This window comes from Amblyraja radiata, chromosome 11 (genome assembly GCF_010909765.2).
Source record: "Amblyraja radiata isolate CabotCenter1 chromosome 11, sAmbRad1.1.pri, whole genome shotgun sequence".
In the NCBI taxonomy this organism is placed as follows: Eukaryota; Metazoa; Chordata; class Chondrichthyes; order Rajiformes; family Rajidae; genus Amblyraja; species Amblyraja radiata.
The window spans coordinates 8,058,524-8,086,365 of record NC_045966.1 but is presented as its reverse complement, the minus strand read 5'-3'; the positions used below and the strand labels follow the sequence as shown (position 1 = coordinate 8,086,365).

Here is a 27,842-nt window from a genome sequence, read left to right as displayed (position 1 = left end):
TCCCTCTCTCTCTCCCTCTCTTTCTCCTCTCTCCCCTTCTCTCTCTCCCTCTCTCTTCCCCTCGCTTCCTCCTCTCTCTCTCTATCTCCCCCCCTCTCTCTCTCTCTCCACACACTCTCCCCCCTCTCTCTCTCTCCCCCCCCTCTCTCTCTCTCTCTCTCTCTCTCTCTCTCTCTCTCTCTCTCTCTCTCTCTCCCCCCCTCTCTCTCTCTCTCTCTCTCCTCCCCTCTCTCTCCTCTCTCGTCCTCTCTCTGCCTCCTCTCTCTCCCCCTCTCTCGCGCAACGCTTCCGACGCTTCCGACGGCCCGAGACTCTTACACTGGGGCTGCTCCATGGCCGGAGCTGCAGCGAGCGACTCGCCAGCCCCACAAACACTCGCCAGCCCCGGCTGCCCGCATCTGACCCCGCCCGCTGCTTCCATCCCTCCCTCAGCCCCGGCTCTCCAACACCCGCGGACCATGCAGTTTATCTGAGTTTTGACATTTTTGTTGATCACAAAATTTCTCACCACAGAGCGGGAGAAATTTCTGATCAGCGTGAGGGCGTGAGAGTTTGCCTGAGGGGGTGATTCTCACACTCAAAGCGTGAGAGTTGGCAGCCCTGTAGTGAGGTCTAGAAACGGTAGGCAGATGTCGGAAATGGTCCAGGTGAATTTCAGTGCCTGATGGAAGTTAGTGGTGAAATGGATGAAGTCAGTGAGTTCTGCATGGGTGCAGGAGGTAGCACCAATGCAGTCGTTAATGTAGCGGTAGAGTTCAGGGATCAACAGAGGCCTCACCTTAGGCAGATGTCGGAAATGGTCCAGGTGAATTTCATTGCCTGATGGAAGTTAGTGATGAAATGGATGAAGTCAGTGAGTTCTGCATGGGTGCAGGAGGTAGCACCAATGCAGTCGTTAATGTAGCGGTAGAGTTCGGGGATGTTCACGGTACGCCTTGAACAAGGATTGTTCTCCGCCACCCACCGGCAGGCCGCAGCCGTCACCTTACCTGAGTTCTAGGCTCAGCACCGGGCCTGAAGTCTCCACGCTGCGGGCTCTCACACCACGGGTTTTACTGCGCTGGGTCCTAGTGCCCCCCCCCCCAACACAGGGAACCTCAGTGGTTGTTCCATGTGACCCCAGCTCCTCCCCACCCACACTATAGTCCTCATACCCCACTCCTTCCTGACCACCCACCACCCCCCTACTAGACAACGCCTCAGCCTCCGTCCATTCACATGGCTTCCTCCAGCCCCAACCTCCATCCTTGTTCACCATCCCCCCTGACCTCCCCCTCTCTGATACCGAACGGTCTGTCCTCAACAGAGGCCTCACCTTTGTTTTCCTCCGTCCCCACCTCAATGAGTTCCGCGTCCACCACGATGTGGAGCACTTCTTCGTTCACCTCCGCATCTAAACGTTTTTCCATGGGAAGGAGTCAACACCCCCTATTAATGGCCCCTTCTCCCCTCTCCAACAGACCCCCTCCTCTTGGACTCCCCCTCATGGCCATCTACCTGCTTTAGACCTTTTTATTTTAAACTGCTGGCAGGACAACAACTGCCTCAACTTTTCCACTCCCCTTTCTCATCCTAACCTCTCCCCCCTTGAACGTACAGCCATCCACTCACCCTGCAACAATCCCGACTGGGTGATCAAACCTGCCGACAAGGGAGGTGCCGTGGTAGTCTGGCGCGCTGACCTCTACGGGTCTGAGGCCAGGCGCCAACTCTCAGACACCTCCTCCTACTTATCCTTGGACAATGACCCCACAGAAGAGCACCAGGACATTATCTCAAACACCACCACTGGCTTCATCACTTCCGGCTCCCTGCTCTCCCAAGCCTCCAACCTCATCGTTCCCCAGCCCCGCACGGCCCGATTTTACCTTCTCCCCAAAATCCACAAACCTGACTGTCCTGGCAGACCTATTGTTTCTGCTTGTTCTTGTCCCACCAAACTTATTTCCACATACCTCGACTCCATCCTATCCCCCTGATCAAATCCCTCCCTACCTATGTCCAAGACACCTCACACGTTCTTCGACTCCTCCATGACTTCCGTTTTCCAGGCCCCCACTCCCTCATCTTCCCCATGGATATCCAGTCACTTGACACCTCCATCCCCCATCAGGAGGGTCTTAAAGCCTCCGTTTCTTCCTCGATCGCAGAACCAACTAATCCCCGTCTACAAATACTCTCCTCCGCCTAGCGGAGCTGGTCCTTACCATCAACAACTTTTCCTTTGTCTCCTCCCATTTCCTCCAAATCCAAGGTCTAGCCATGGGCATGCGCATGGGACCCAGCTATGCCTGCCTCTTCGTAGGGTACGTCGAACAATCCTTGTTCAAGGCGTACCATGGCCCTATCCCCGAACTCTACCTCCGCTACATTGACAACCGCATTGGTGTTCCAAACCAGGGCATCAGATATGTCCGCATTCTTTAGGGAACGGGGGTTCCCCTCTTCGACTATAGATGAGGCTCTCATCAGGGTTTCTTCCATACCCGTAACACTGCTCTCACTCCCCATCCTCCCACTCGTAACAAGGACAGAGTCCCCCTAGTCCTCACCTTCTACCCTACAAGCCGTCACATACAACAAATAATCCTCCGTCATTTTCCCCACCTCCAACGTGACCCCACCACTCGCCACATTTTCCCATCTCCTCCCCTGTCTGTTTTCCGCAAAGACCGCTACCTCCATAACTCGCTGGTCAATTCGTCCCTTCCCACCCGTACCACCTCCTCCCCGGGCACTTTCCCTTGAAACCGCAAGAAATGCTATACTTGTCGCTTTAACTCCCCACTTGACTCCATTCAAGGACCCAAGCAGTCATTCCAGGTGTGTCAGAGGTTCACCTGCACCACCTCCAACCTCATCTATTGCTTCCGCTGCTCTACATGTCCGCTGATCTACATCGGTGAGACCAAGCATAGGCTTGGCCAGAGTGAGGAACACCGGAAATTGGAGGAGCAGCACCTCATATTTCGCTTGGGCAGTTTATATCCCAGCAGCATGAACATTGACTTATCCAATTTCAGGTAGCCCTCACTGTCTCCTCCCCTTCTCAGCTCTCCCTCAGCCTTCTGGCTCCTCCTCTTCCTTTCTTCTTACCGCCCCTTCCCCCCCCCCCCCCCCCCCCCCCCACCCTACATCAGTCTGAACAAGGGTTTCAGCCCGAAACGTTGCCTATTTCCTTCGCTCCATAGATACTGCCGCACCCGCTGAGTTTCTTCAAATCTTTTGTCTTCCTTCGATTCTCCAGCATCTGCAGTTCCTTCTCAAACATGCTGCCTCAACCGCTGAGTTTTCCGGCATTTTTGTCTACCTACCGCTATATTCTTAACAATATGATACGATACGATAAAACTTCATTCATCCCCATAAAAGAAATTGGTCTGCCAACAGTCACAACACACAAGGTACATGAAAACATGAAATTAACATTAAATTAAAGGTGAGAAAAATAATAAAAAGACTAACGACCGTTGGCTGGATGCCGTGTGCACAGCGGCTTAACCGGGACAAATGAACAAACAAACAAACGGATGCAGGCTTATCTCCTGGGCAGAGGATTCTAAACGAGAGACCAGGACAATAAGAGTGGCACAGGGGCGCAACTGGTAGAGCTGCTGCCTCACAGTGCCAGAGACCCCAGTATGGTCCTGACATCTGGTCTGTCTGAGTGGAGATTGCATGAATCCTGTATGTCTTTGGAGTGTGGGAGGAAACCGGAGAACCTAGAGAAAACCCACGCGGTCACAAGGAGAACGTACAAACTCCGTACAGACAGCACTCATAGTGAGGATCAAACCAAGGTCTCTGGCTCTGTAAGGCAACAACTCTACCGCTGTGCCACCGTGCCGCCCTGATGGGACATATCCCAGGTTATTGAAAGAGGAGATTGCAGGAGCCTTGACAAAGATCTTTGCATCTTCTCTAGCCGCAGACGAGGTCCCGGAGGACAGGAGAGGGACTAATGTCACCTTACAGCACCATCTCTGACACCTCTCTCCCTGTTCTTGATTTCTCCATCTCCAACACAGTGGACAGACTATTGACTGGCAGGTGATAGGTTGAAATGTGTAGGAAGGAATTGTAGATGCTAGTTTACACCAAAGATAGACACAAAATGCAGGAGTAACTCAGCTGGACAGACAGCATCTCTAGAGAGAAAGAATGGGTGATGTTACGGGTCGAGACCTATCTTCAAACAGATACAGGTGAGGGGGTTTTTCGATGGTCATATTTTGGTTATCTACTTCAGAATTAATCCCAGTGACACCAGCATTGTAAGGTCATTACCTACTGATTGAATGGGTTGAAGGTTGAAAGTTCTACATACCACCACAAAGGAATGTACAGCAAACCGATCAGGCTCAGGATCAATATCAACATTCTCCATCCTCTCACGAAATAGGCAATAAAAGGCAGCATCATGTATCCCACGGCATAAAAACAGCCAATTCCAAGTGTAGAGTATGTAACCCGAATGGATTTCTGTAGAATTTCAGATCCTGCAAGAAGAGTACAACAAGGTTCAGTGATTCGTGAGTTTATTTTCATTCACTGTCCCTCTGGAACTTTTATATTCAACTAAATCCAACATATTGAATGGCGGTGCAGGCTCGAAGGGCCGAATGGCCTACTCCTGCACCTAATTTCTATGTTTCTAAACATTGCCAACATTAAATTACCTGCTTAACCATAAATCAAGCCATGTGAAGCTTGAAGAATTTCACCTTAATGAGGCCACTTATCAAACAGCACCAAGATGTATTAAAAAGCAGCACATAATAGAGAACAAAGTTTAATTTTTAATCATGTGTCAGGGCATTTGAATGGCTCTGACAACATCTAGCCTCTTTGATAATGGTTTAATGATACATTTTTTTAATCATGTGTACCAAATTGCAGTGGAATTCATTTTCTCCATAACGATCAGTAAGATATTGCCATACATAATAGGGCAGCACAGTGGCGTAGCGGTAGAGTTGCTGCCTTATAGTGCTTGCAGCTCTGGAGACCCGGGTTCAATCCCGACTAAGGGTGCTGTCTGTACGGATGCTCTACCTGAGATCGCGTGCATTTTCTCTGAGAGATCTAATCGCAATTACCGTGACCGCGTGTGTTTTCTCAGAGATCTGATCGCAATCACAACTGAATAATTAAATGTAGAAAAAGAGCTAAGAAATAGCATGAATGTAACTTCCATGAATGAAACTTACCAAGCACAAACGCAGCCACATAGTATGAAACCTCGCCGATGCCTCTTAAGAAATTAATCAGGCAGAAGATTTCCCAGCTGGGTGACAATGTGATAAGAAGATTGAATAAAATCTGTACCCCCATAGATCCAAACAAAACAATCTTCCTCCCAAACCTGGAAACAGAATAAAACTTTCAATTATATACAGCACTGCACGCTTACTGATCAAAGTATACACGTAAACATATGCATGTATTTAAACACATTTAGTTTAGTTTAGTTATGAGACACAGCATGGAAACAGGGCTCATTTGATAAGGTCTCACATAGGAGATTAGTGGGCAAAATTAGGGCACATGGTATTGGGGGTAGAGTGCTGACATGGATAGAAAATTGGTTGGCAGACAGGAAACAAGGAGTAGGGATTAACGGGTCCCTTTCAGAATGGCGAGCAGTGACTAGTGGGGTACCGCAAGGCTCGGTGCTGGGACCACAGCAATTTACAATATACATCAATGATTTGGATAAAGTATTCAAAGTAACATTAGCAAATTTGCAGATGACACAAAACTGGGTGACAGTGTGAACCGTGAGGAGAATGCTATGAGAATGCAGGGTGACTTGGACAGGTTGGGGGAGTGGGCAGATGCATGGCAGATGAAGTTTAATGCGGATAAATGTGACGTTATCCACTGGTAGCAAAAACAGGAAGGCAGATTACTATCTAAATGGTGTCATGTTGGGAAAAAGAAGTACAACGGGATCTGGGGGTCCTTATACATCAGTCTATGAATGTAAGTATGCAGGTACAGCAGGCAGTACCTACAGAGCCCTAGTGAGACCACACCTGGAGTATTGTGTGCAGCTTTGGCCCCCTAATTTGAGGAAGGATATTCTTGCTATTGAGGGAGTGCAGCGTAGGTTTACAAGGTTAATTCCCGGGATGGCGGGACTGTCATATGCTGAGAGAATGGAGCAGCTGGGCTTGTACACTCTGGAGTTTAGGAGGATGAGAGGGGTGAGTCTGTGGAATTCTCTGCCTCAGAGGGTGGTGGAGGCAGGTACTCTGGAGGCTTTCAAGAGAGAGCTAGATAGGGCTCTTAAAAATAGCGGAGTCAGGGGATATGGGGAGAAGGCAAACGGGGAACTGATTGGGGATGATCAGCCATGTTCACATTGAATGGCAGTGCTGGCCCAAAGGGCCAAATGGCCTACTCCTGCACCTATTGTCTGATGTCTATTGTCTAAGACAGGCAAAGTCAGGTAACTTCAAGCCCACTGTCGCTGAAAGGTTTTGAGCATTTCAAAATACAGCTGCGACAAGAAATAAGTAACGACAGTTGAGGATACCGCTCACGACAATACAAGTGTCACCCCGCGTCACGCCGCGACCATGTGGCGACAGCCTATTTTTCGGCTGTTGCCGAAAAGTTCGCCTGTGGGACAGGCTCTTTAGACTTTAGATATACCATGCTCAAGAAGGAACTGCAGATGCTGAAGAATAGAAGGTAGACAAAAGTGCTGGATAAATTCAGCGGGTGCGGCAGCATCTATGGAGCGAAGGAAATAGGCAATGTTTCGGGCCGAAACCCTTCTTCAGACCCAGTGTAGACAGATACAGTGTAGAAACAGGCCGTTCGGCACACCAGGTCCGTGCCGACCTATGATCACCCAGTACACTGGCACTTTCCACCACACCAGGGACAATTTGCAAATTTTTACTGAAGCCAATTAACCTACAAACCTGCAGGTCTTTGGAATGTGGGAGGAAGCAGGAACACTCGGAGAAAACCAATATGGTCAAATGAATAATGTACAAACTCCATACAGACAGCACCCGTGGTCAGGATTGAACCTGGGTCTCTGGCGCTGTGAAACAGCAACCCTACCACCGTGCCACGTTTGATATAATCAGCCGTAAAAAATAATTTTTGTAATCCAATTGGACATGTAAATAGAAAGGATAGGTTTAGAGCTAAAGACAATAGACAATAGACAATAGGTGCAGGAGTACGCCATTCGGCCCTTTGAGCCATTCACTGTGATCATGGCTGATCATCCACAATCAGTAACCTGTTCTATCCTTCTCCCCATATCCCTACACTTCTCTATCTTTAAGAGATGTATCTAACTCATTTGAAAGCCTACCACGAATTGGCCTGAGGCAGAGAGTTCCACAGATTCACAACTCTCTGTGTGAAAAGGTTGCTCCTCATCTCCGTTCTAAATGGCTTACCCCTTATTCTAAAATTGGCTCCTGATTCTGGACTCTCCCAACATCGGGAACATGTTTCCTGCCTCTAGCGTGTCCAAACCCTTAATAATCTAATACGTTTCAATAAGATATCCTCTCATCCTTCTAAATTCCAGAGTATACAAGCCCAGCCGCTCCATTCTATGACAGTCCCGCCATCCCGGGATTTAACCTTGTGAACCTATGCTGCACTCCCTCAATAGTAAGAATGTCCATCCTCAAATTTGGAGACCAAAACTGCACACAATGTCCTCTTGTTATGAAGGCCATCATGCCATTCGCTTTCTTCACTGCCTGCTGTACCTGCATGCTTACTTTCAGTGACTGATGAACAAGGACCCCCAGATCTCGTTGTACTTCCCCTTTTCCCAGCTTGACACCATTCAGATAATAATCTGCCTTCCTGTTTTTGCCACCAAGGCGGATAACCTCATATTTATCCACATGGGCCTGCACTTCATCTTACAGCACCTAGACCGCCAGGGGACCTATGCGAGGATCCTGTTTGTTGATTTTAGCTCTGCATTCAACACCATTGTGCCAGAGCTACTACACTCCAAACTTTCTGAGTTGACTGTGCCTGAACCCCTCTGTCAGTGGATCACCAACTCCTGACAGACAGGAAGCAGCATGTGAGGCTGGGAAAGCACATCTTTGACCCGCAAACGCTCAGCAGAGGAGCACCGCAAGGCTGCGTACTCTCTCCTCTCCTCTACTCTCTCTACACCAATGACTGCACCTCCACAGACACCTCTGTCAAGCTTCTCAAGTTTGCGGACGACACAACCCTGATTGGACTGATCCAGGATGGGGAGGAATCTGCCTACAGACAGGAAGTGTCACAGCTGGCGTCCTGGTGCTGTAGCAACAACCTAGAGTTCATTGCACTTAAGACTTTATTGATTGTAGACTTTAGGAGAGCTCCCCCTCCCCTCACCCCACTCACCATGAACAACACCACAGTCACATCAGTGGAGTCTTTTAAGTTCCTGGAAACCATCACCTCCAAGGACCTTAAGTGGGGGGCTACCATCGACTCCACAGACAGTTCTCACCTTCTCCATCATGGTCTGGTTTGGCTCAGCCACCAAGCACGACACCTGGAGGCTGCAGCGAATCATCCGATCAGCAGAGAAATTATTGGCTGCAACCTTCCCTCCATTGATGAACTGTACACTGCAAGGGCCAGGAAGTGAGCGGGCAAGATCATCTCTGACCCCTCTTACCCTGGCCACAATCACTTTGAATCACTTCCCTCTGGAAGGCGACTCCGGATTGTCAAATCTGCCACAGCCAGATATAAAAACAGTTTTTATCCACGAGTAGTTGCTCTACTCAACAGCCAAAAATCTGTAGCCTCCCTTTGATCTGTTATTTTGTTGGTTCACATGCTTGATCAATGGTGTTTTATCCTTAATGTTATATTATTATTAATGTTTAGTGTTTTCTGAGTCATTCGTAACTGTCACTGTATGTCATGTTGTTACTTGTGGGCGGAGCACCAAGGTAAATTCCTTGTATGTGAATACTTGGCCAATAAACTTACTTACTTATTAAACTGCACCTGCCATGCATCTACCCACTCACCCAACCTGTCCAAGTCACCCCCTGCATCAGGGATGTGCGGTCAGGGGAGGCAGAGCCTCATCTGTCATACTCCCAATTAAAATAGCTGTTACGAAAAGTAAAGAAAAATAATAATAAAATAAAATAAATAAAGATTTTTCCACCGATCTGTTATAAATGTCATTTCTATATGAATCTAATCATTTTTTATAGTAAAAATCGCCAAATTTGCACAATCAGCTGCAAATACGTGATGAGATGTGAGGCAGCGACGAACAGAGCCTCCCCTCTGATTGCGCAACCCCTCAGAAACTGGATGGAGCGCGGGCAAGAAGCGTGTGCCTGTTACTACCTCTCTGTATGTCACCAATGTAATGTTTGTAAACCCCTTCATTACATGTCATAGATACAAAGATACATAGAAAATAGGTGCAGGAGGAGGCCATTCGGCCCTTCGATCCAGCACCGCCATTCATTGTGATCATGGCTGATTGTCCCCAATCAATAACCGGTGCCTGCCTTCTCCCCATATCCCTTGATTCCACTAGCCCCTAGAGCTCTATCTAACTCTCTCTTAAACCCATCCAGTGATTTGGCCTCCACTGCCCTCTGTGGCAGGGAATTCCACAAATTTACAACTCTCTGGTGAAAAGGTTTTTCTCACCACAGTCTTAAATGGCCTCCCCTTTATTCTCAGACTGTGGCCCCTGGTTCTGGACTCGCCCCAACATTGGGACCATTTTTCCTGCATCTAGCTTGTCCAGTCCTTTTATATGTTTCTATAAGATCCCCCCTCATCCATCTAAACTCCAGTGAATTCAAGCCTAGTCTTTTCAATCTTTCCTCATATGACAGTCCCGCCATCCCAGGGATCAATCTCATGAACCTACGCTGCACTGCCTCAATCAAAAGGATGCCCTTCCTCAAATTAGGAGACCAAAACTGTACACAATACTCCAGATGTGGTTTAACCAGAGCCCTATACAACTGCAGAAGAACCTCGTTACCTTTATACTGAAATCCTCTTGTTATGAAGGCCAACATTCCATTAGTTTTCTTCACTGCCTGCTGTACCTGCACGCCAACTTTCAGTGACTGGTGTACAAGGACACACAGGTCACCATACCTCCCCCTTACCTAACCTAACCCCATTGAGATAATAATCTGCCCCCGTGTTTTTGCCGCCAAAGTGGATAACCTCACATTTTAGGGGGCACCGTCCTGTATGGTATGGCTGCCCAGCCTGAAGGTGTGCATTTTTTTCACCTCTTTTTTTAATTTTTAGTGAGTTTTAGTGTTTTGTTTCCGGAGTACGAGTTTTTTTTATGTGGGGGGTGGGGGGGGAAGGGGGAAACTGCTTTTCAGGGTTTCTACCTGGTCGGAGAGGCGGCTTTTCTCCGGGCAGCACCTTCGACCTGTCCTTGCGGCCTACCAGCGGGCCTGGAGCGGCGTTTCCTGTCAGGACCGGCCAGAACCTTGGCTTCGGCGACGGCACAGCGCTGGAGCGCTATCGCGGTATGGGCGATGTCTTGCCCGGGTCGCCGCGCTGGAACTCCGGTGAGCTGAGACCGCCGAGAAAAAAATGGCGGAGCTGCGGGTCTGTGGAGCGGCCAGCTGCGGGCGGCGGCGCTGAACTTTACATCGGGAGCCTGGGATCTCTCGCCGAGATCGCCAGTGGTGGAGCTCCATCCAGCGCGGGCTGTCGGCTTCGGAAGCCGCGGTATCCGGGAAGGAAGTGGCCGTTCCAGGTTTCCCATGCCGCTTCCAACGCCGGAGCACCATCATCCGGCGAGAAGGGCCTGGAACATCGGGCCTCCGTAAAGGTGACTGCGGAGGCCGTAATAGGCCCGACTATGGGTGGACATGGGATGGGGACTGGACATTGTGCCTTCCCTCATAATGGGAACCATTGTGGGGGGATGTTTTTTTATGTTTAAATCTCTTTATTATTGTTATGTCTGTATTATTTTTTTAAGTGCTGCATTGGCAATAAGCATTTCACTACACCTATGGTGTATGTGACTAATAAATAACCTTTGAACCTTTAACTTTATTATATTGCATCTGCCACGCATCTGCTCACTCACTCAACCTGTCCAGGTCACCCTGCAAACTCCTAACATCCTCTTCACAGTTCACACAGCTACCCAGCTTTGTGTCATCCGCAAACTTGCTAGTGTTGATCCTAATTCCATCTTCCAAATCATTAATATATATGGTAAACAGTTGCGGCCCCAACACCGAACCTTGCGGCACTCCACTCGCCACTGCCTGCCATTCTGAAAAGGACCCTTTCACTCCTACTCTTTGCTTCCTGTCTGCCATCCAATTTTCTATCCATGTCAACACCCTACGCCCAATACCACGTGCTCTAATTTTCACCTTCCATAGTCCAGGTAGCTTATTTAACGTATAAATATATTAAATTTAGGCTCGCTGATCTCGTCATAAAACATCAATGAAAAAGCACCAGGGGAGCCAGCGATCACATCTGCCTCACTGAGGGGGCGTGTCTTGAACCGAGTGGACGGAGAGCGAGCGTCAATTATTGTATTGTATTGTATTGTATTCAAATTTATTGTCATTGTCTCAATTAGAGACAACAAAATGAATTTCCCTTTAGTCAGTATCATAAAAATAAATAAATAATAAATAATAAAACATATTAAAAATAAAATAGAATTTAAAAAAAAGCACAAACACAGAAAGTCCACGACACAACATAACACAATGGCACCAAGGTGAGGAAGGCACCATAGTCCAGCCAGCCTCCCCTCCGATCTTCCCAGATGTTCACCCGTGGTCTGGGCCTTCCGAGCACACGCAGTCGCCACCCCGGGCGGCCCGATGCTCAGGCCCTCTCGCCGGGCTGATGGAACGCCGACGCCGAACCCCGACGGTGAAAATCCTCCTCAGCGGCCCAGACCTCCCTATCAGCTGCCTCCCACCGGAGTCCGCAGCTCCCGAGCCCGCAGGCCGAGCCGGGCAGAGTCGCAGGACCCTACGATGTTTGTCAGCGCCGCCCGAGTTGGGAGCTCCGCGAACCACAGCTCCAGGATGTCGGTGCCGCAGGCCCAGCACTCTGGGCTCCAGACGGCGATCCCCGGTAAGGCATCGCCAGCCCCGCGATGTATCAGCGCTGTCCCGCCGCTGCTGGAGCTCTGGTCGGTCCAGGCAGGAAAGGCCGCACCAATCCAGTAGGTAGGCCGCTGGGGGGGGCGAGGACGCGACTCGTATAATAGTCGCGTCCTCTCCAGGAAGTGACTGAAGGACGGTATCCCCCTTACCGTACCCTCTTCCCCCACATTAAAACATTAAAAAAAACATAAAAAACACACTTCAACATAACAAAAAAAACAAAAAAACAAAAAGATACCGGGCTGAAGGTGGAGGCAGCTGGCACCAGCGCCACCGGAAGTACAAATATCTTACATAGGCTCAGCCCACGTAATTGACGCTACCTCACTCTCCCTCCACATTAGCTAGCTTCAGCAGTGGCGGCGCAGCACTGGATACCACCGCTGGCAGCGCTGACTTTCCAGCTGCGGGCGGCGCTGACTGGTAGGTTGATTCGTTGATTTGTAGCGGCTGATTTGGAGGCTCTGGGCCGCTGAGAGCTCCCAATTGAGCCCCGCGCTGGAGTAATGTACTCTCTACTCGGGTAGATCTACCGCAGGGGGGGAGAGGGGTTGAGAGAGAGTAGTGGGGTGGAGGGGGAAGCAAGGGGTAGACGGGGAGGGGGGTGCGAAGGGGAATGGAGAAGGGGGAGAGGGGGAGGTGGGTCGTTCCCTCACGGTCACGGGGCAACGCTCCCGCCCCTTCAGTCGCCGTGCTTCACGCACACAGCCCCGGCTCCACCCCTCTCTCTCCCCGGCGAGACACGATGATCAATACAGGGAGGGCCGCGCCACTAATACTAGCCAGTGCCTCCCCAGCCATTGACCTCACCGCACATCACTGCCCTGCAACCTCATAGCATCCTCGTCACATTTCACCCTGCCACCCAGCTTTGTGTCATCTGCAAATCTGCTAATGCTATTTTTAATCCCTTCATCTTCATAAATGTATATTGTAAATAGCTGCAGGCCCAGCACCGAGCCTTGCAGTACCTCACTAATCACTGCCTGCTATTCTGAAAGGGACCACGTTTATCCCTACTCAGTGTTTCCTTTCTGCCAAACAATATTCAATCCATGTCAGTACCCTACCTCCAATACCACGTGCTCTAATTTTGTCCTCCTATGTGGGACCTTATCAAATGCTTTCTGAAAGTCCAGGTACACTACATCCACTTGTCCATTTTCCTAGTTACATCCTCTAAGAATTCCAGAAGAATAGTCAAGTATGATTTCCTCTTCGTAAATCAATGCTGACTCGGACCGATCCTGCTACTGCTATCCAAATGTGCCGCTATTTCATATTTTATAATTGACTCCAGCATCTTCCCCACCACCGATGGCAGGCTAACTGGTCTATAATTCCCTGTTTTATCTCTCCCTCCTTTCTTAAAAAGTGGGATAACATTAGCTACCCTCCAATCCACAGGAACTGATCCTGAATCTTTAGAAGACTGGAAAATGATCACTAATGCTTCCACAATTTCTAGAGCCACTTCCTTAAGTACCCTGGGATGCAGACCATCAGGCCCTGGGGATTTATCAGCCTTCAGTCCCATCAATCTGCCTAACACTATTTCCAGCCGAATGTGAACTTGCCTAATGTGCATTATATGGGCCAAACACAGGCTAATGGGATTAGTGAAGATGAGACATGAAAGTCCGAGTTGGCAAGTTGGGTGCAAGGGCCTGTTTCCAGGGCTGTATGACTCTATGACTCTGTAATACTAAAGCATCTAACTGCTGCGAGCCTATATCTTGCCTTGCGGTACAAAGGTGAAGGAGATTTATGATGAATATATCTCTGTGAATATAAAGGAAAAAGCTCACCTGTCTGATATTACCCCAGAACCACCAGAACCTATCAGCACTCCGAAATAGTACAGAGATGTGGTAAATGGTTCTTTCCATTTATCGTCACACACCAAGTCCCACTGAAATGCAAAAAAAATCCAATTATTCAAATGTATGCACAAAATGCTGGAGTAACTCAGCGGAACAGGCAGCATATCTGGAGAGAAGTGATGTTTCAGGTCGAGACCCTTCTTCAGACTGATAAAATCTGTCTGAGGAAGGGTCTTGACCCGAAACGTCATCCATGCCTTCTCTCCGGAGATGCTGCCTGTCTCGCAGAGTTATTCCAGCATTTTGTGTTTATCTTCAATTTAAACTAACATCTGCAGTTCTTTCTTACACATCCAAATAGGTGCTCTTAGTAGGCAAAGTTGTGAGCAACATTTGACTACTTAAACGATTATTTTTACACTCTTTCCCATGGACATCTGTCTCTTTACATAGAGTCATGGAGTCATAGAGTGATACAGTGTGGAAACAGACCCTTTGACCCGACTTGCCTACACCGGCAAACATGTCCCACCTGCCAGCATTTGGTCCATATCCCTCCAACCTTGTCCTATCCATATACCTGTCGAACTGCTTCTTAAATGTTGGGATAGTCCCTGCCTCAACTACCTCCTCTGGCAACTTGTTCCATACATCCACCGCCCTTTGTGTGAAAAGGGTACCCCTCAGATTCCGATTAAATTGTTTCCCCTTCACCTTAAACCTATGTTCTCTGATCCTTGATTTATCTACACTGGGCAAGAGACTCTGTGCATCTACCCGATCTATTCCTCTCATAATCTTATACACCTCTATTAGATCACCTCTCATCCTCCTGCACTCCAAGGAATAGTCCCAGCCTACTCAACCTCTGCCTATAGCTCAGAACCTCGTAACATCCTCGTAAATCTTCTCTGTACCCTTTCCAGCTTGACAACTTTCCTATAACAGGGTGCAAAGAACTGAACACAGTACTCTAAATGTGGCCTCACCAATGTCTTATACAACTGCAACATGATCTCACAACTTCTATTCTCAATACTCAGGCTGATTCTCAATACTCTGGCTATTGATGAAGACCAATGTGCCAAATACCTTTTTGACCACCCGATCTACCTGAAACTCCACCATCAGGGACCTATGTACCTGAACTCCTAGATCCTTCTGCTCTACAACACTCCCCAGAGCCCTACCATTCACTTTGTAGGTCCTGCCCATGTTAGACTTCCCAAAATGTAACACCTCATGTAACTGTCCTCACGACATGATTGTTAACAGTAGAACGTAGATTGACAGCCAGCCAAACTCGATTCAATAATCGAATGCGAGTCAGGAAGTTAGCATCTCAGCTCTTAAGTTTAATGATTTTCCAGTGCTGTCACATTCTTCATAATGAAAAACGAGTGAAAAACTATAAAGAAAAAGGAAGATACACAAATTACTCTCCTTTGCAGAAATATACATTTAGATAGAAATAAACAAATCTTCTAACACAAAGAAACATATATGGCAAATATATAATAAACAATGTACTTAAATCCATCTAATGCCACTGCAAATCCTATTCCTTGTATGTTAAGGTACTACAAAATGGCCGCCTGCTAACAATCTGAACATTCCCAAATGCTATGGAGTTAAACATCATCTGCCATAAATACTCTCCAATATAGCATTCCAAGCATACAGTGAACAATATGAACTTACAGCCATTGCTTTCTTAAGCGTAACAAGCTAGGATTGGGAAGGATTGCTTCTGACGTTAAAACATGACAGACAAACCAAGGCTGGAGACTACTTCCTGCTTCCTACTTCCTGTGTGCAACTGATCATTAACAATAAATGTCCAACAGATGACGCTATTGCACATAAATTCACCTCGCATTTTTTTGCATTCAATTCCATCAACCATTCCTCAGCCCACTTGACTTATTGATCAAGATCCTGCTGCAATTTTTCAAAACCATCTTCACTATCTTATATCATCTGCAAACATGCTAGTCTATCCATGTGCGTACTCATCCAAATCATTGATATCGATGACAAACAGTAACGGACCCAGCACTAAACCCTGAGGCACACCACTAGTCACAAGGCCTCCAGTCCGAGAAGCAACCTTCCACCTTCACCCTTTGCTACCTTACATGAAGCCAATTTTCTATCCATTCGGCTATCTCTCCTTGGATCCCATATGATCTAACATTCCAGAGCAGCTTATCACGAGGAACGTTGTCAAATGCTTTACTGAAGTCCATATCTCTATTACTAAAAGTCTGATCTTGACCGCTTTTGGCTCACTGTGCTGTGATTTCCGAAAGAACGCCACCACGTACGGCTGTCATTTATGGCCACCTCGCTCAGAGCCCGCCTCCGCCTTCCTGGACCAGAGGATTTTTCCCATCGATGAAAAATCAGGGAGATATTAATGTTTTTTTTTTAATTGCCATTCTCTCTGCTGCCCCTGCTGCTGTGAGGGGGGAGGGACTATAAAACCCGGAAGTGGTGTGCCTCACTCAGTCTCTCCAAGGATGGAGGAAGCCAGAGGGTCATGTGTCTCTGAGCTCTGAATAACACTGAACACATGTCTACTTAACTGTGAGTGCCCTTAATGTGGTTTGAAAATGAAAATATGGTTGATTTGAAGTAAACAGGCTCTGCATGCAAATGGTTGTTTCGGGGGGTTTGGGTTGAAGTAAAAAGGCACTGCATGCAAATGGTTGTTTGGGGGGTTTGGGTTGAAGTAAAAAGGCACAGCATGCAAATGGTTGTTTGGGGGGTTTGGGTTGAAGTGAAAAGGCACTGTATGCAAATGGTTGTTTGTCTAAACTTGACAACTTCCTGTTTGCACTACTGATTTTAGATAAAATGCTACCACTTCCGGTTGTGATTTTGGCCATGTTACTCAGTCCCCCTCTGCTCATCAGGTGCAGAGGATTCGTCCCATCAATGAAAAACAAAAGTGTTATTAGTGTTTAAAAAATGTTGGGAATCTCTCATGTCAATCACAAATCCCAATATTGGTGGCCAGTGGGGGGGGGGGGGGGCTTTCTGGAGTGCTGGTATGGGTGTTGATGGCTGAAGTCTCCATGGGGCTAGTATGGCCAAATGGATTCTTGTGGTGGAGGCCACACCTTTTCCGGTGGGAGGGGGAGGGATTATAAAACCCGGAAGTGTGCATGTGGCTCAGTCACTGCATGATGTGGGAGGGAGAGGTCACGACTCTGTCTGAGCTGTGAATCAACTGAACACACTGAATGTCTACGGAACTGTGAGTGTGGTGTTTTGTGTGGTTTTATGGTGGTTTCACCCTGCTTGAAATAGTATGAAACTGCATTTCAATGTGGTGGCCTTGCACGAACTGGTATGAAACTGCATTTGAATTTGGTGGCCTTGCACTCTCCTTGAAATGGTGTGAAACTGCACTTGAATTTGGTGGTCTTGCACCCTGCTTGAAGTGGTATGAAACTGCACTTGAATTTTGTGGCCTTGCACCCTGCTCAAGGAGGTAAGAAACTGCACTTGAATTTGGTGGCCTTGCACCCTGCTTGAAATGGTAGGAAAATGGATTTGAATTTGGTGGCCTTGCATTCTGCTTGAAATGGAATTTCAAAGAATAGCCATGAATCAACTGCCGGCCCACCAGCCGTGAGTGAGCTGCCAGCACATCAGGCTTGAGGGACTGAGCTGCCACCCCAAGAATCCATTTGGCCCACAATGTCCATACTAGCCCTCTGGAGACCAGTAGTCCCTGCAGCCAACAACACCCATACCAGCGCTCCAGAAAGCCCCCCCCCCCCCTCCCCCCACTGGCCACCAATATTGGAATTGATGAAGCGGTGGAATATTGCGTTGGGGGACCAGCCCTCCCGTGTGAACATGGGACCCATCGGGTCCCACTTAGTCTAGTATACACCTACAGCTCTGCCCTCATTTGTCAGGAAATGGTGTTGCGTAAACTGTTGGGACTGAAGGAAGATAAATCCCCTGGGCCTGACGGTCTGCATCCCAGAGTACTTAAGGAGGTGGCCCGAGAAATCATGGATGCATTGGTGACTCTTGATCAGTTCCTGTGGACTGGAGGGTAGCTAATGTAACCCCACTTTTTAAGAAAGGAGAGAGAGAGAAAACAGGGAATTATAGACCAGTTAGCCTGACATCGGTAGTGGGGAAGGTTATTAAAGATGTAATAGCAGCGCATTTGGATAGCAGTGACAGGATCGGTCAAAGTCAGCATGGATTCATTTATTTATTTATTTATCTATTTGTTTGTTTTTTAATACGCTTCACATAAATCTTATTACATTTTGTTGTACCACTTCGTTTTTCGAGCTTTAAAAAAGGTAGAAATAATAGAAGTAAGGAAAGTGAGCAAGAATCGTTAAGGTGCAGGAAAGTGTTGGGAGAAGAAAGCCCCTTAGGGAAGAAATTAGAGAAGGAAGTAAAGAAAGGAAATAAGACCCTAGAAAGAAAAGAAAAAAAAAAAGGAAAATCAATCGCTCTCTTGTAACACAAAACACCGCAAAAAAGGATATACCAACCGTGTTTTTATTAAAAATTTATTTTATACCCCCCGTTACAAGATCCTGGTACCATTTATATTTTAAGTTACTATTACACCTTATGCTTGTAATAGTTCCGTAAATGCAGACCACGTCTTTTGGAAGTGGTCTGCTTTCCTGCTAGGAGGAGTCTCATCTCTTCCAAGTGTAGTGTTTCGAACATGTTTGAAATCCACATTTTTATTGTTGGTTTTGGAGCATTTTTCCAAAATTTGAGTATAAGCTTTTTTCCCATTATTAGACCGTAATTAAGTAAGTTCTTTTGAAACACATTTAATTCGGGGTTACCTTCCGATATTCCAAAAATGATCCATTCTGCTTTTGGTACAAGTTTTATTTTAAATAATTTTGTGAAGATTTCAAATATTTAATTCCAGAATTTTTGAATTTTTATACAGAAAACAAAAGAGTGCGCTATGTTAGCTTCTTGTGACTGACATTTATCACAAATGGGTGAGACATTGGGGAAAAGTTTATTTATTTTAGATTTTGAATAATATAGTCTATGTAATATTTTCTATTGGATTAGAGTATGTCGTACGTTGATCGAGCATTTATGCACATATAGTAAGTGTTTATCCCAGCTCTCTTGAAATTTTTATAGCTAGTTCTTTTTCCCAGTCTCTTCTAATACCATCGGTTGTAGGTATTTCTATATTTAAAATAATGTTATATAAGTATGATATTAGATTTGCTGATTCAGCCTTTGTCTTCATGGCTTCATCCAATAAGTCTGGGGGCATGTTATGATAGTCTTTTGTGTATTTTTTCAGATAGTCACGGATTTGAAGATATTTAAAATATTGATTATTTTTCAAATTATTTTTCAGCTGTAATTGTTGAAATGATAATAATTTTCCTAATTCATACAAGTCTCCGAGCGTTTTGATTCCCATTCTTTCCCATTGTGTAAATGATTTATCTATAATTGAGGGTTTAAACGACGGGTTATTGACTATTGGCATTAAAAGAGATAGATTTCTTAATTTTAGATTCTGTTTTATTTGTTTCCAAGTTCTAATTGTGCTATGTATCATTGGATTTTTATTATAATTTTTGTTATTCAGATTCATTGGTGAGAGGAGAGTCGCTCCTGTATTACACGGAGCGCAGTCCTCTCTCTCCATTACAATCCAATCCACATGCTGGGCAGAGTTGTCCAGCAGGTGAATCATATTTTTAATATTTACTGCCCAATTATAGTACATAAAGTTAGGGAGCGCTAGACCACCCATCTCTTTTGGTTTACTAAGGTGTGCTCTTTGTATTCTATGGGATTTGTAATCCCATATAAAATTTGTAATGTCTGAGTCTAGTTTTATTATCAGCATGGATTTATGAAGGGGAAATCATGCTTGACCAACATTCTGGAATTTTGTGAGGATGTAAGAATTAGAATGGATAAGGGAGGGACAGTGGATGTGGTGTATCTGGAGTTTCAAAATGCCTTTGACAAGGTCCCACATAAGAGTTTAGTGTGCAAAATTATAGCACATGGTATTGGGGGTAGGATATTGACGTGGATGGAGAACTGGTTGGCAGACAGGAAGCAAAGAGTAGAAATTAACGGGTCTTTTTCAGAATGGCAGGCAGTGACTAATGGGTTGCCGCTAGGCTCAGTACTGGGACCCCAGTTATTTACAATATATATTCACGATTTAGAGGAAGGAATTATATGTAACATCTCCAAGTTTGCGGATGACACAAAGGTGGGTGGCAGTGTGAGCTGCGAGGCTGCAGGGTGATTTTGGATAGGTTGGGTGACTGGGCAGATGCATGGTAGATGCAGTATAATGTGCCTAATTGTGAGGTGATCCACGTAGGTGGCTAGAACATGAAGGCAGATTATTATCTTTTAAAATAATATTTTTATTAGAAGCAAACACATATTATGGTAAAAACATTTAATGTATATCAGTCGTACATTATTAATATTATCAATTGTGGATTGATTCTGCTTCTAGTTTTTTTTATATAGATAGGGAGTAAGAAAGAAAGAGAAAAAAACCCCACAGATAAAAAAAGAATGTAATAATTTACTAATAATACATCATCGGAGATAGGTTCGTAAATTATAGTATAACTTTTCATCTAATCCTGAGTCCAAGCTTCGGTTAGGTTCTCATGCTGACCCTAACCCTAACCCTACCCCTTCAAATAGTCAATGAATGGAGACCACATTCTAACAAAACGTTCTTGTTTGTCCATTAAAACAAGCCTGATTCTTTCCAGGTATAGGGTCTCCGACATTTCCATAATCCACATTTTAATTGTGGGGGTTATAGGGCCTTTCCAAAATTGTAATATTAATTTTTTCCCAATTATTATACTGTAGTCGAGAAAGTTTATTTGGCTTGTTGTGAGTGTTAGACTTTGTCCTGATATTCCAAGTATTATTAGTTTTGAATCAAGATCCAATTTAGTATTGACAACTTCAGAAATTATTCTAAAAATATCAATCCAGAAATTTTTGATTTTTATACAATTTACAAAAGTATGTGTTGTTGGCCTCTAGATGCTGACATTTATCACAGATAGGAGAGATATGTGGGAAGATTCTATTTAGTTTGTTTTAGAGTAATGTAATCTGTGTAATACTTTGAATTGTATTAAAGCATGTCTGGCATTTAATGAGCATTGATGTATATATTGTAGACTTTCATCCCAAGTATCTTTCGTTATAGGTTGGCCTAGTTCATTTTCCCATGTGTGTCTATATAATTCCATCGATGGGACCTCACTATCCAAGAGGTATGTTATGAATATAAGTTATTAATGTTTCTGTATTAGGATGTTTATTCAAACATACATCAAGGATTTCTGGTTCCCTAGTCCTATAATCTTGTGTATTAGATGGCGGCGCGTTCAGACGCAGCGGCTTTGCGCTCCCAAGTCCGAGTAAATTCGGAGCAGCCCGGTACCGAACGTGGCTGTGAAAATAAGGTATTTAAAAACCTCAGAACCCCTAGAACACCTAGAAACCCCAGTACCCCCAGAAATCACAGTAAGAAACTCACCTCCAGCACGAGGAAGTCCAGGACCGCATCGTAATCCCGACGGGTCGCCATGGAGCCGCACGGAATTGCTCAACATCGGACGTGGCTGCGAGAAACTGGCTTGTGAGTACTACAGCACCCTCACCAAAATCCCGATGGAGCTGAGCAGAACAGCCCCCTGGATCACCACTCCGGAGGGTAGGAGACGGAGCAAGCGCCGGGAGCGAAAGCAGAAACGTGGAAGGCGAGCGGGGGTGCAGGACAGGCTACGGAGGGCTCCACAAAGACCATCGCTCCCAAGCACCTTTCTCGCAAATGTCTGGTCACTCACCAACAAGCTGGATGAGGTAAGGCTCTGGATCAACACCCAGCAATCCCTGAAAGACTGATGTGTGCTTATCTTCATGAGACCTGGCTCAGCGCGCTGGTTCCCAATAGGGCTGTGGACCAACCGGTCACTGCATCGTGCTGATAGAACAAAGGACTCCGGCAAGAGCAAGGGTGGCGGGCTCTGTATCTATATCAACAATGACTGGTGCACCAACCACACTGCAGTAGAGAGCTACTGTTCCCCAGACCTGGAATACCTACTGCTTAAATGTAGGCCGTTTTACCTGCCTCGGGAATTTACTGTGGCTATCATCATGGCCATATACATACCACCATGGGCTAATGCTAACCTAGTGCTAGCACAGCTGCACTCAGCAGGATGCTCACCCCGATGGTGTCTTCATTGTTGCAGGGGACTTTAATCAGGTCAACCTATGAGCTGCATTCCGCAAATTCCACCAGCATGTGCAGTGCCCTACCAGGGGCTCAAACACGCTGGATAAAGTGTACACCAACATCAAGGACGCATACAGAGCTCTCCCCTGCCCATCCCTGGGACAATCCGATCACCTCTCATTATTTCTACTGCCTGCATACATACCCCTCATCCGCATGACCAAACCTGCAATAAGGACGGTCAAAATATGGCCCGAGGACGCCACCCTACAACTCCAGGACTGCTTTGATCGCACCGCCTGGGACCTGTTTGCACAACAGGCAACCAGTGGTACAGAGGTAGACTTGGAGGAGTACACATCCACTGTGCTCTCCTACATCAACTGCTGTGTGGAGACTGTCACAGTGGACAAGCAAATAAAGATGTTCCCAAACTGGAAACCCTGGATGAACAAGGAGATTCAGAATCTGCTAAGGGCATGCAACAATGCCTTTAAATCCAGGGACACTTCTGCCTACAGTGCTGCCAGGTCGAACCTGAACAAAGGTATCAAAAAGGCCAAAGACATCCACAGGCAAAGGTTGGAAGACCATTTCAATACCGCGGACACCAGAAGCATGTGGCAGGGTGTCAGGGACATCACTGACAACAAGAGCAGCCCCACCTGCCCCCACGGTGATATCACACTGGCCAATGAACTAAACACCTTCTTTGCCCGCTTCGAAACTGGCAACACCACCAGGAGTGGAATAACCCCGGCCATGGCGGAGGGACAGGCCTTAACACTGAGCACTCAGGAGGTACAGTGCGCTCTGCGTAGGATCAATCCACGCAAGGCTGCAGGCCCGGATGGAGTCCATGGAAGGGTACTAAAGGGCTGTGCTGTACAGCATGCGGAGGTATTCACGAGAATCTTTAGTCTGTCTCTATCTCTGGCAACGGTCCCGAAGTGCCTAAAAACAGCTACCATAGTGCCGGTGCCGAAAAAGTCTAAATTCACCAACCTGAATGACTACCGCCTAGTTGCCCTAACTCCAATCCCAATGAAGTGCTTCGAAAGGCTGGTCCTCTCCCACATCAAATCCAGCATCCCTGCCTCACTGGACTCTCATCAATTTGCATACAGGGCAAATAGATCGACAGAGGATGCCATCTCTCTGGCTCTTCACACTGTCCTGACTCAACTGGATAGACAGGGCACGTACGTAAGGATGCTCTTCATTGACTATAGCTATGCATTCAATACGGTCATCCCCACCAAGCTCACCACCATACTCCACCAGCTAGGCCTCAGCTCGCCGATATGCGATTGGATCCTGAACTTTCTGACGAAGCGATCGCAGGCAGTGAGATTGGGCCCACATCTGTCCTCCACTATCACCCTGAGCACCACAGGGCTGTGTACTAAGCCCCATGCTCTACTCCCTCTTCACTCACGACTGTGTTCCTGCATTCGACACCAACACCATCGTGAAGTTTGCAGACGACACAACAGTGATTGGGCTGATCACCGACGGTGATGAAACGAATTACAGAGCGGAGGTGCACAACCTGGCAGACTGGTGCGCATGTAACAACTTGTCACTAAACACCTCCAAGAGCAAGGAGCTGATTATTGACTTCAGGAGGTCCCATAATGGAGAATACGCCCCAATCTCCATTTACGGGGAAAGTGCGGAGAGAGTGTCCAGCTTTAAGTTACTGGGCACTCACATTTCAGAGGACCTCACATGGTCCACCAACACCGCTGCGCTGGTCAAGAATAGAATAGAATCGAATAGAATCTTTATTCTATTCTATTCTAGAATAGTCCTCAGGAAGGCACACCAACGACTGTTCTTCCTGAGGACATTAAAAAAGACTGGTCTGCTCCAACAACTGCTGACAACCTTGTTTTTTTAATTTTCTTGACATCGGTTGGAAGCTGCATACTAAATCTCGTTGCGCTGATGTGCAATGACAATAAAAGATATTATTATTATTATTATTACTATTATTATTATTATTATTATTATTATTATTATTATTATTATTATTAGATTTAACATAATCTCCAAGTTGTAGATATCTGAAAAAGTTATTTGAGTGTAGTCCGTAGATCTGTTGTAACTCCTAAATTGAAAGAAAAGTGCCTTTCCTATAAAGATGTCCCATCTTTTTAATTCCATGATTTTTCCATTGTGTAAAACCTTCATCCAATATGGAGGGTTTAAATAAAGGATTGTTTGCAATGGGGAAACAGAGTGATATATTGTCCAATTTTAAAGCCTTGTTTAATTGTTTCCAGATTCGTATACCACTATGTATTATAGTGTTTTACCGATAGGTTTTTTGTGCAGTTTTGTGGGAGAAAACATAATTGAACATATTTCGAAAGGCAAACAGTCTTCCTTTTCCATCCTTAACCAATCTGGTTGCTGATCCATGTCTTCCAGCCAGAAATTCATGTTTTTAATATGGACTGCCCAAAAAAACCCCCAATAACTTGGTAAGGCTAAACCTCCATTTGTCTTTGGTTTACATAAATGTTTTTTGCGTATTCTATGATTCTTATAATAATAATAATAATAATAATAATAAACTTTATTTATAAAGCGCTTTAAACAACCGCAGTTGCCACAAAGTGCTGTACATGAGAACTCATGGACAAAACGTTATTACAAACCATTAAAAAACCGTAAAACGAAGGACTAAAAACAGTAAAAATTAAAAGACATTAAAAGCACTAAGAACAGGAGCAATGTCTCAGCCAGTGTCAAAAGCCAGAGAATAAAAATGAGTTTTTAGGGAGGATTTGAAGATGGACAGTGAGGGGGCCAGTCTGATGTGCAACGGCAAGGTGTTCCAAAGTGCCGGAGCAGCAACAGAAAAGGCTCTATCCCCTCTGAGCTTCCGCTTAGACCGTGGTACCTCAAGGAGCAGCTGATCAGCTGACCTGAGGCACCGGGCAGGAGCATATAGGTGGAGCAGCTCAGAGAGGTAAGGCGGGGCGAGCCCATTCAACGATTTGAAAACAAATAAAAGAATTTTAAAATGAACTCGAAAGTGCACTGGGAGCCAGTGAAGGGAGGCCAAAATTGGCGTAATGTGCTCCCTCTTTCGAGTTCCGGTCAAAAGGCGAGCGGCAGCATTTTGAACCAGCTGGAGACGAGCCAATGAAGCTCGTGCGACTCCAGAGTAGAGTGCGTTACAGTAATCCAGCCTAGATGTAATAAAGGCATGGATTACTGTTTCAAAATGCTGCCGCTCGAGGATGGGCTTCACCTTTGCCAGCTTCCTTAGGTGAAAGAAGCTGGACTTAACCACCGCGCCTATTTGTTTATCTAGTTTAAAATCACCGTCCATCCTAAAACCCAGGTTTAAAACTGTTGGCTTTACGGACAATGCCAGTGGACCCAAGTCAACAAAGGGAGGTTCACGGCAGCCATTGGGGCCAAACAAAATCACCTCTGTCTTTTTTTCATTAAGTCCCAGAAAGTTTAAGGCCATCCAGGACTTAATGTCCTCAAGACAAGACAGAAGTGATTTTAGAGAATAGTCGTCTTCTTTCCTGAGTGGCATATATAACTGGCTATCATCTGCGTAAAAGTGAAAGGAGATGCCATGCCTTTTTAAAATTGAGCCCAGAGGAAGTAGGTATAGAGAGAAGAGCAGGGGCCCTAAAATTGAGCCCTGTGGAACCCCATATGCCAAGGGAGTGGAGGAGGATTCAAAGCCAGCAAGGCATACACGCATGGTTCTGTCTGCCAGATAGGACCTGAACCATCCCAGGGCACTGCCACAAATGCCCACTTGGTTCTGTAATCGGGAAATTAAAGTTCCATGGTCCACTGTATCGAAGGCGGCAGATAGGTTCAGCAAGACAAGAACCACATAATTACCGGAGTCGTTTGCCAGGAGGATGTCGTTAAAGACCCTTAGCAGAGCCGACTCTGTGCTATGCATAGCTTTGAATCCAGACTGGAAAACCTCCCGGATATTGTGCTCATCCAGGAAGAGTTTCAGCTGAGCATAAACTACTTTCTCCATGATTTTAGAGATAAATGGCAACTTGGAGATCGGCCTAAAATTGGCCAGAACAGTTTGATCCAGGCCGGGTTTCTTAAGTAGTGGTTGCACTACTGCATGTTTAAAATTTACGGGGACAACCCCAGAACACAAGCTACTGTTTATGATGGCGAGAACCGACTGCCCTATACTCGGGAAAACCTCTTTAAAAAGAAGAGGAGGGACAGCATCACAAGGGGAACCCGACGGCTTAATATGCCTAACCACATCCTCTAGACCCGACAATGTCAGAGGCACAAACTTATCGAATGCCACCAGGCATGGGGCCGGAACAGAGGGGTCAGAGGCAGGAGCTGAGATGAGAGCCCTTATAGAAACAACCTTATTGATAAAGAAATGCAGGAAGTCATTGCACAATTCGGACGATGCTTCCAGGCAGACAGGCTGTGGGGCATTTAAAACAGAATCAATGGTTTTGAATAACACACGTGGGTCGTGACGCTTAGACACTATTATATTAGACAGGTAATATCTTTTATAATCCCAGATGAAGCATGTAACAATCGAATCGACTTTAAAGAAAAACATTTTGGGGAGATATATCGGAATTGATTGGAATAGGTACAGTAATTGCGGTAAAAAGATAATTTTTATCGCATTAATTCTACCAAACATTGAAATGGGAAGCGTTTTCCAATACTGAATATTCTTATGTAGTTTATTCAGTAAAGGTGGGAAGTTTAATTTAAATAAAGAAGTTTATGTCTTAGTTACATAAATTCCTAAATATTTAAGTTTTTCCTTAACTAATTTAAAGGGGGATTGTTGTAGTGTGTGTAAATTGAGTTCCGTTATTGGCATGATTTCGCTTTTATTCCAATTAATTCTATATCCCGAAAACTGACCAAATTGAGTTATTAGATTTAATAGGTTTGGAATGCTAGTTTTTGGCTTTGTAATATATATTAATACATCATCTGCATATAAAGAGATTTTATTCATTGTGTCTTTAGTATTATACCCGTGTATTTCTGGATGGGCTCTAACACTTTCTGCTAATGGTTCAATTGCAAGAGCGATTAATAATGGGGATAGCGGGCATCCTTGTCTACAACCTCTAGAAAGATTAAATTTAGTTGATAACATTTGGTTTGTTAATATTCTAGATGTTGGGTTAGAATATAAAAGTTTAACCCATGTGCAGTACTTCTCTCCCAATTGAAATGTTTCCATCACCGAAAATAAATATGACCATTCTACCTGATCAAATGCTTTTTCAGCATCTAACGAAATGATTGCTAGGTCTGCATTAGCAATTCTATTTGAGTATATAATATTGAATAGTCGTCTCAGATTATAAAATGAGTAACGTTTTGGAATAAAACCTGTTTGGTCGGGGTGTATTAATTTGTTAATCACTAAACTCAATCTATGAGATAGGATTTTAGTTAATATTTTCTGATTAGTATTTAAGTGAGCTATTGCTCTATATGAACCTGGGTCTTCAAGATCCTTATCAGTTTTTGGTAAAAATGTTATTGTAGATTCGTTTAAAGTTTCTGGCAGTTTCTGTTGAGCGTAAACGT

General features: G+C 45.6%; 2 protein-coding genes across 2 annotated transcripts in view; both read right to left on the bottom strand.

The window, feature by feature from the left end:
- LOC116978258 (solute carrier family 22 member 5-like) overlaps positions 1 to 27,842 on the bottom strand; it is a 69,021-nt gene that overhangs the window by 29,754 nt on the left and 11,425 nt on the right. The window contains exons 2-4 of the mRNA XM_033029260.1: positions 13,958 to 14,061; positions 5,211 to 5,365; positions 4,328 to 4,499 (exon numbers count right to left, since the gene is read on the bottom strand). Of these exons, the coding sequence (XP_032885151.1) occupies positions 4,328 to 4,499; positions 5,211 to 5,365; positions 13,958 to 14,061 (431 nt within the window). The remainder of the gene's footprint in view (positions 1 to 4,327; positions 4,500 to 5,210; positions 5,366 to 13,957; positions 14,062 to 27,842) is intronic.
- LOC116978255 (solute carrier family 22 member 4-like) overlaps positions 1 to 27,842 on the bottom strand; it is a gene marked incomplete at its 3' end in the record, with an annotated part of 165,746 nt that overhangs the window by 126,882 nt on the left and 11,022 nt on the right.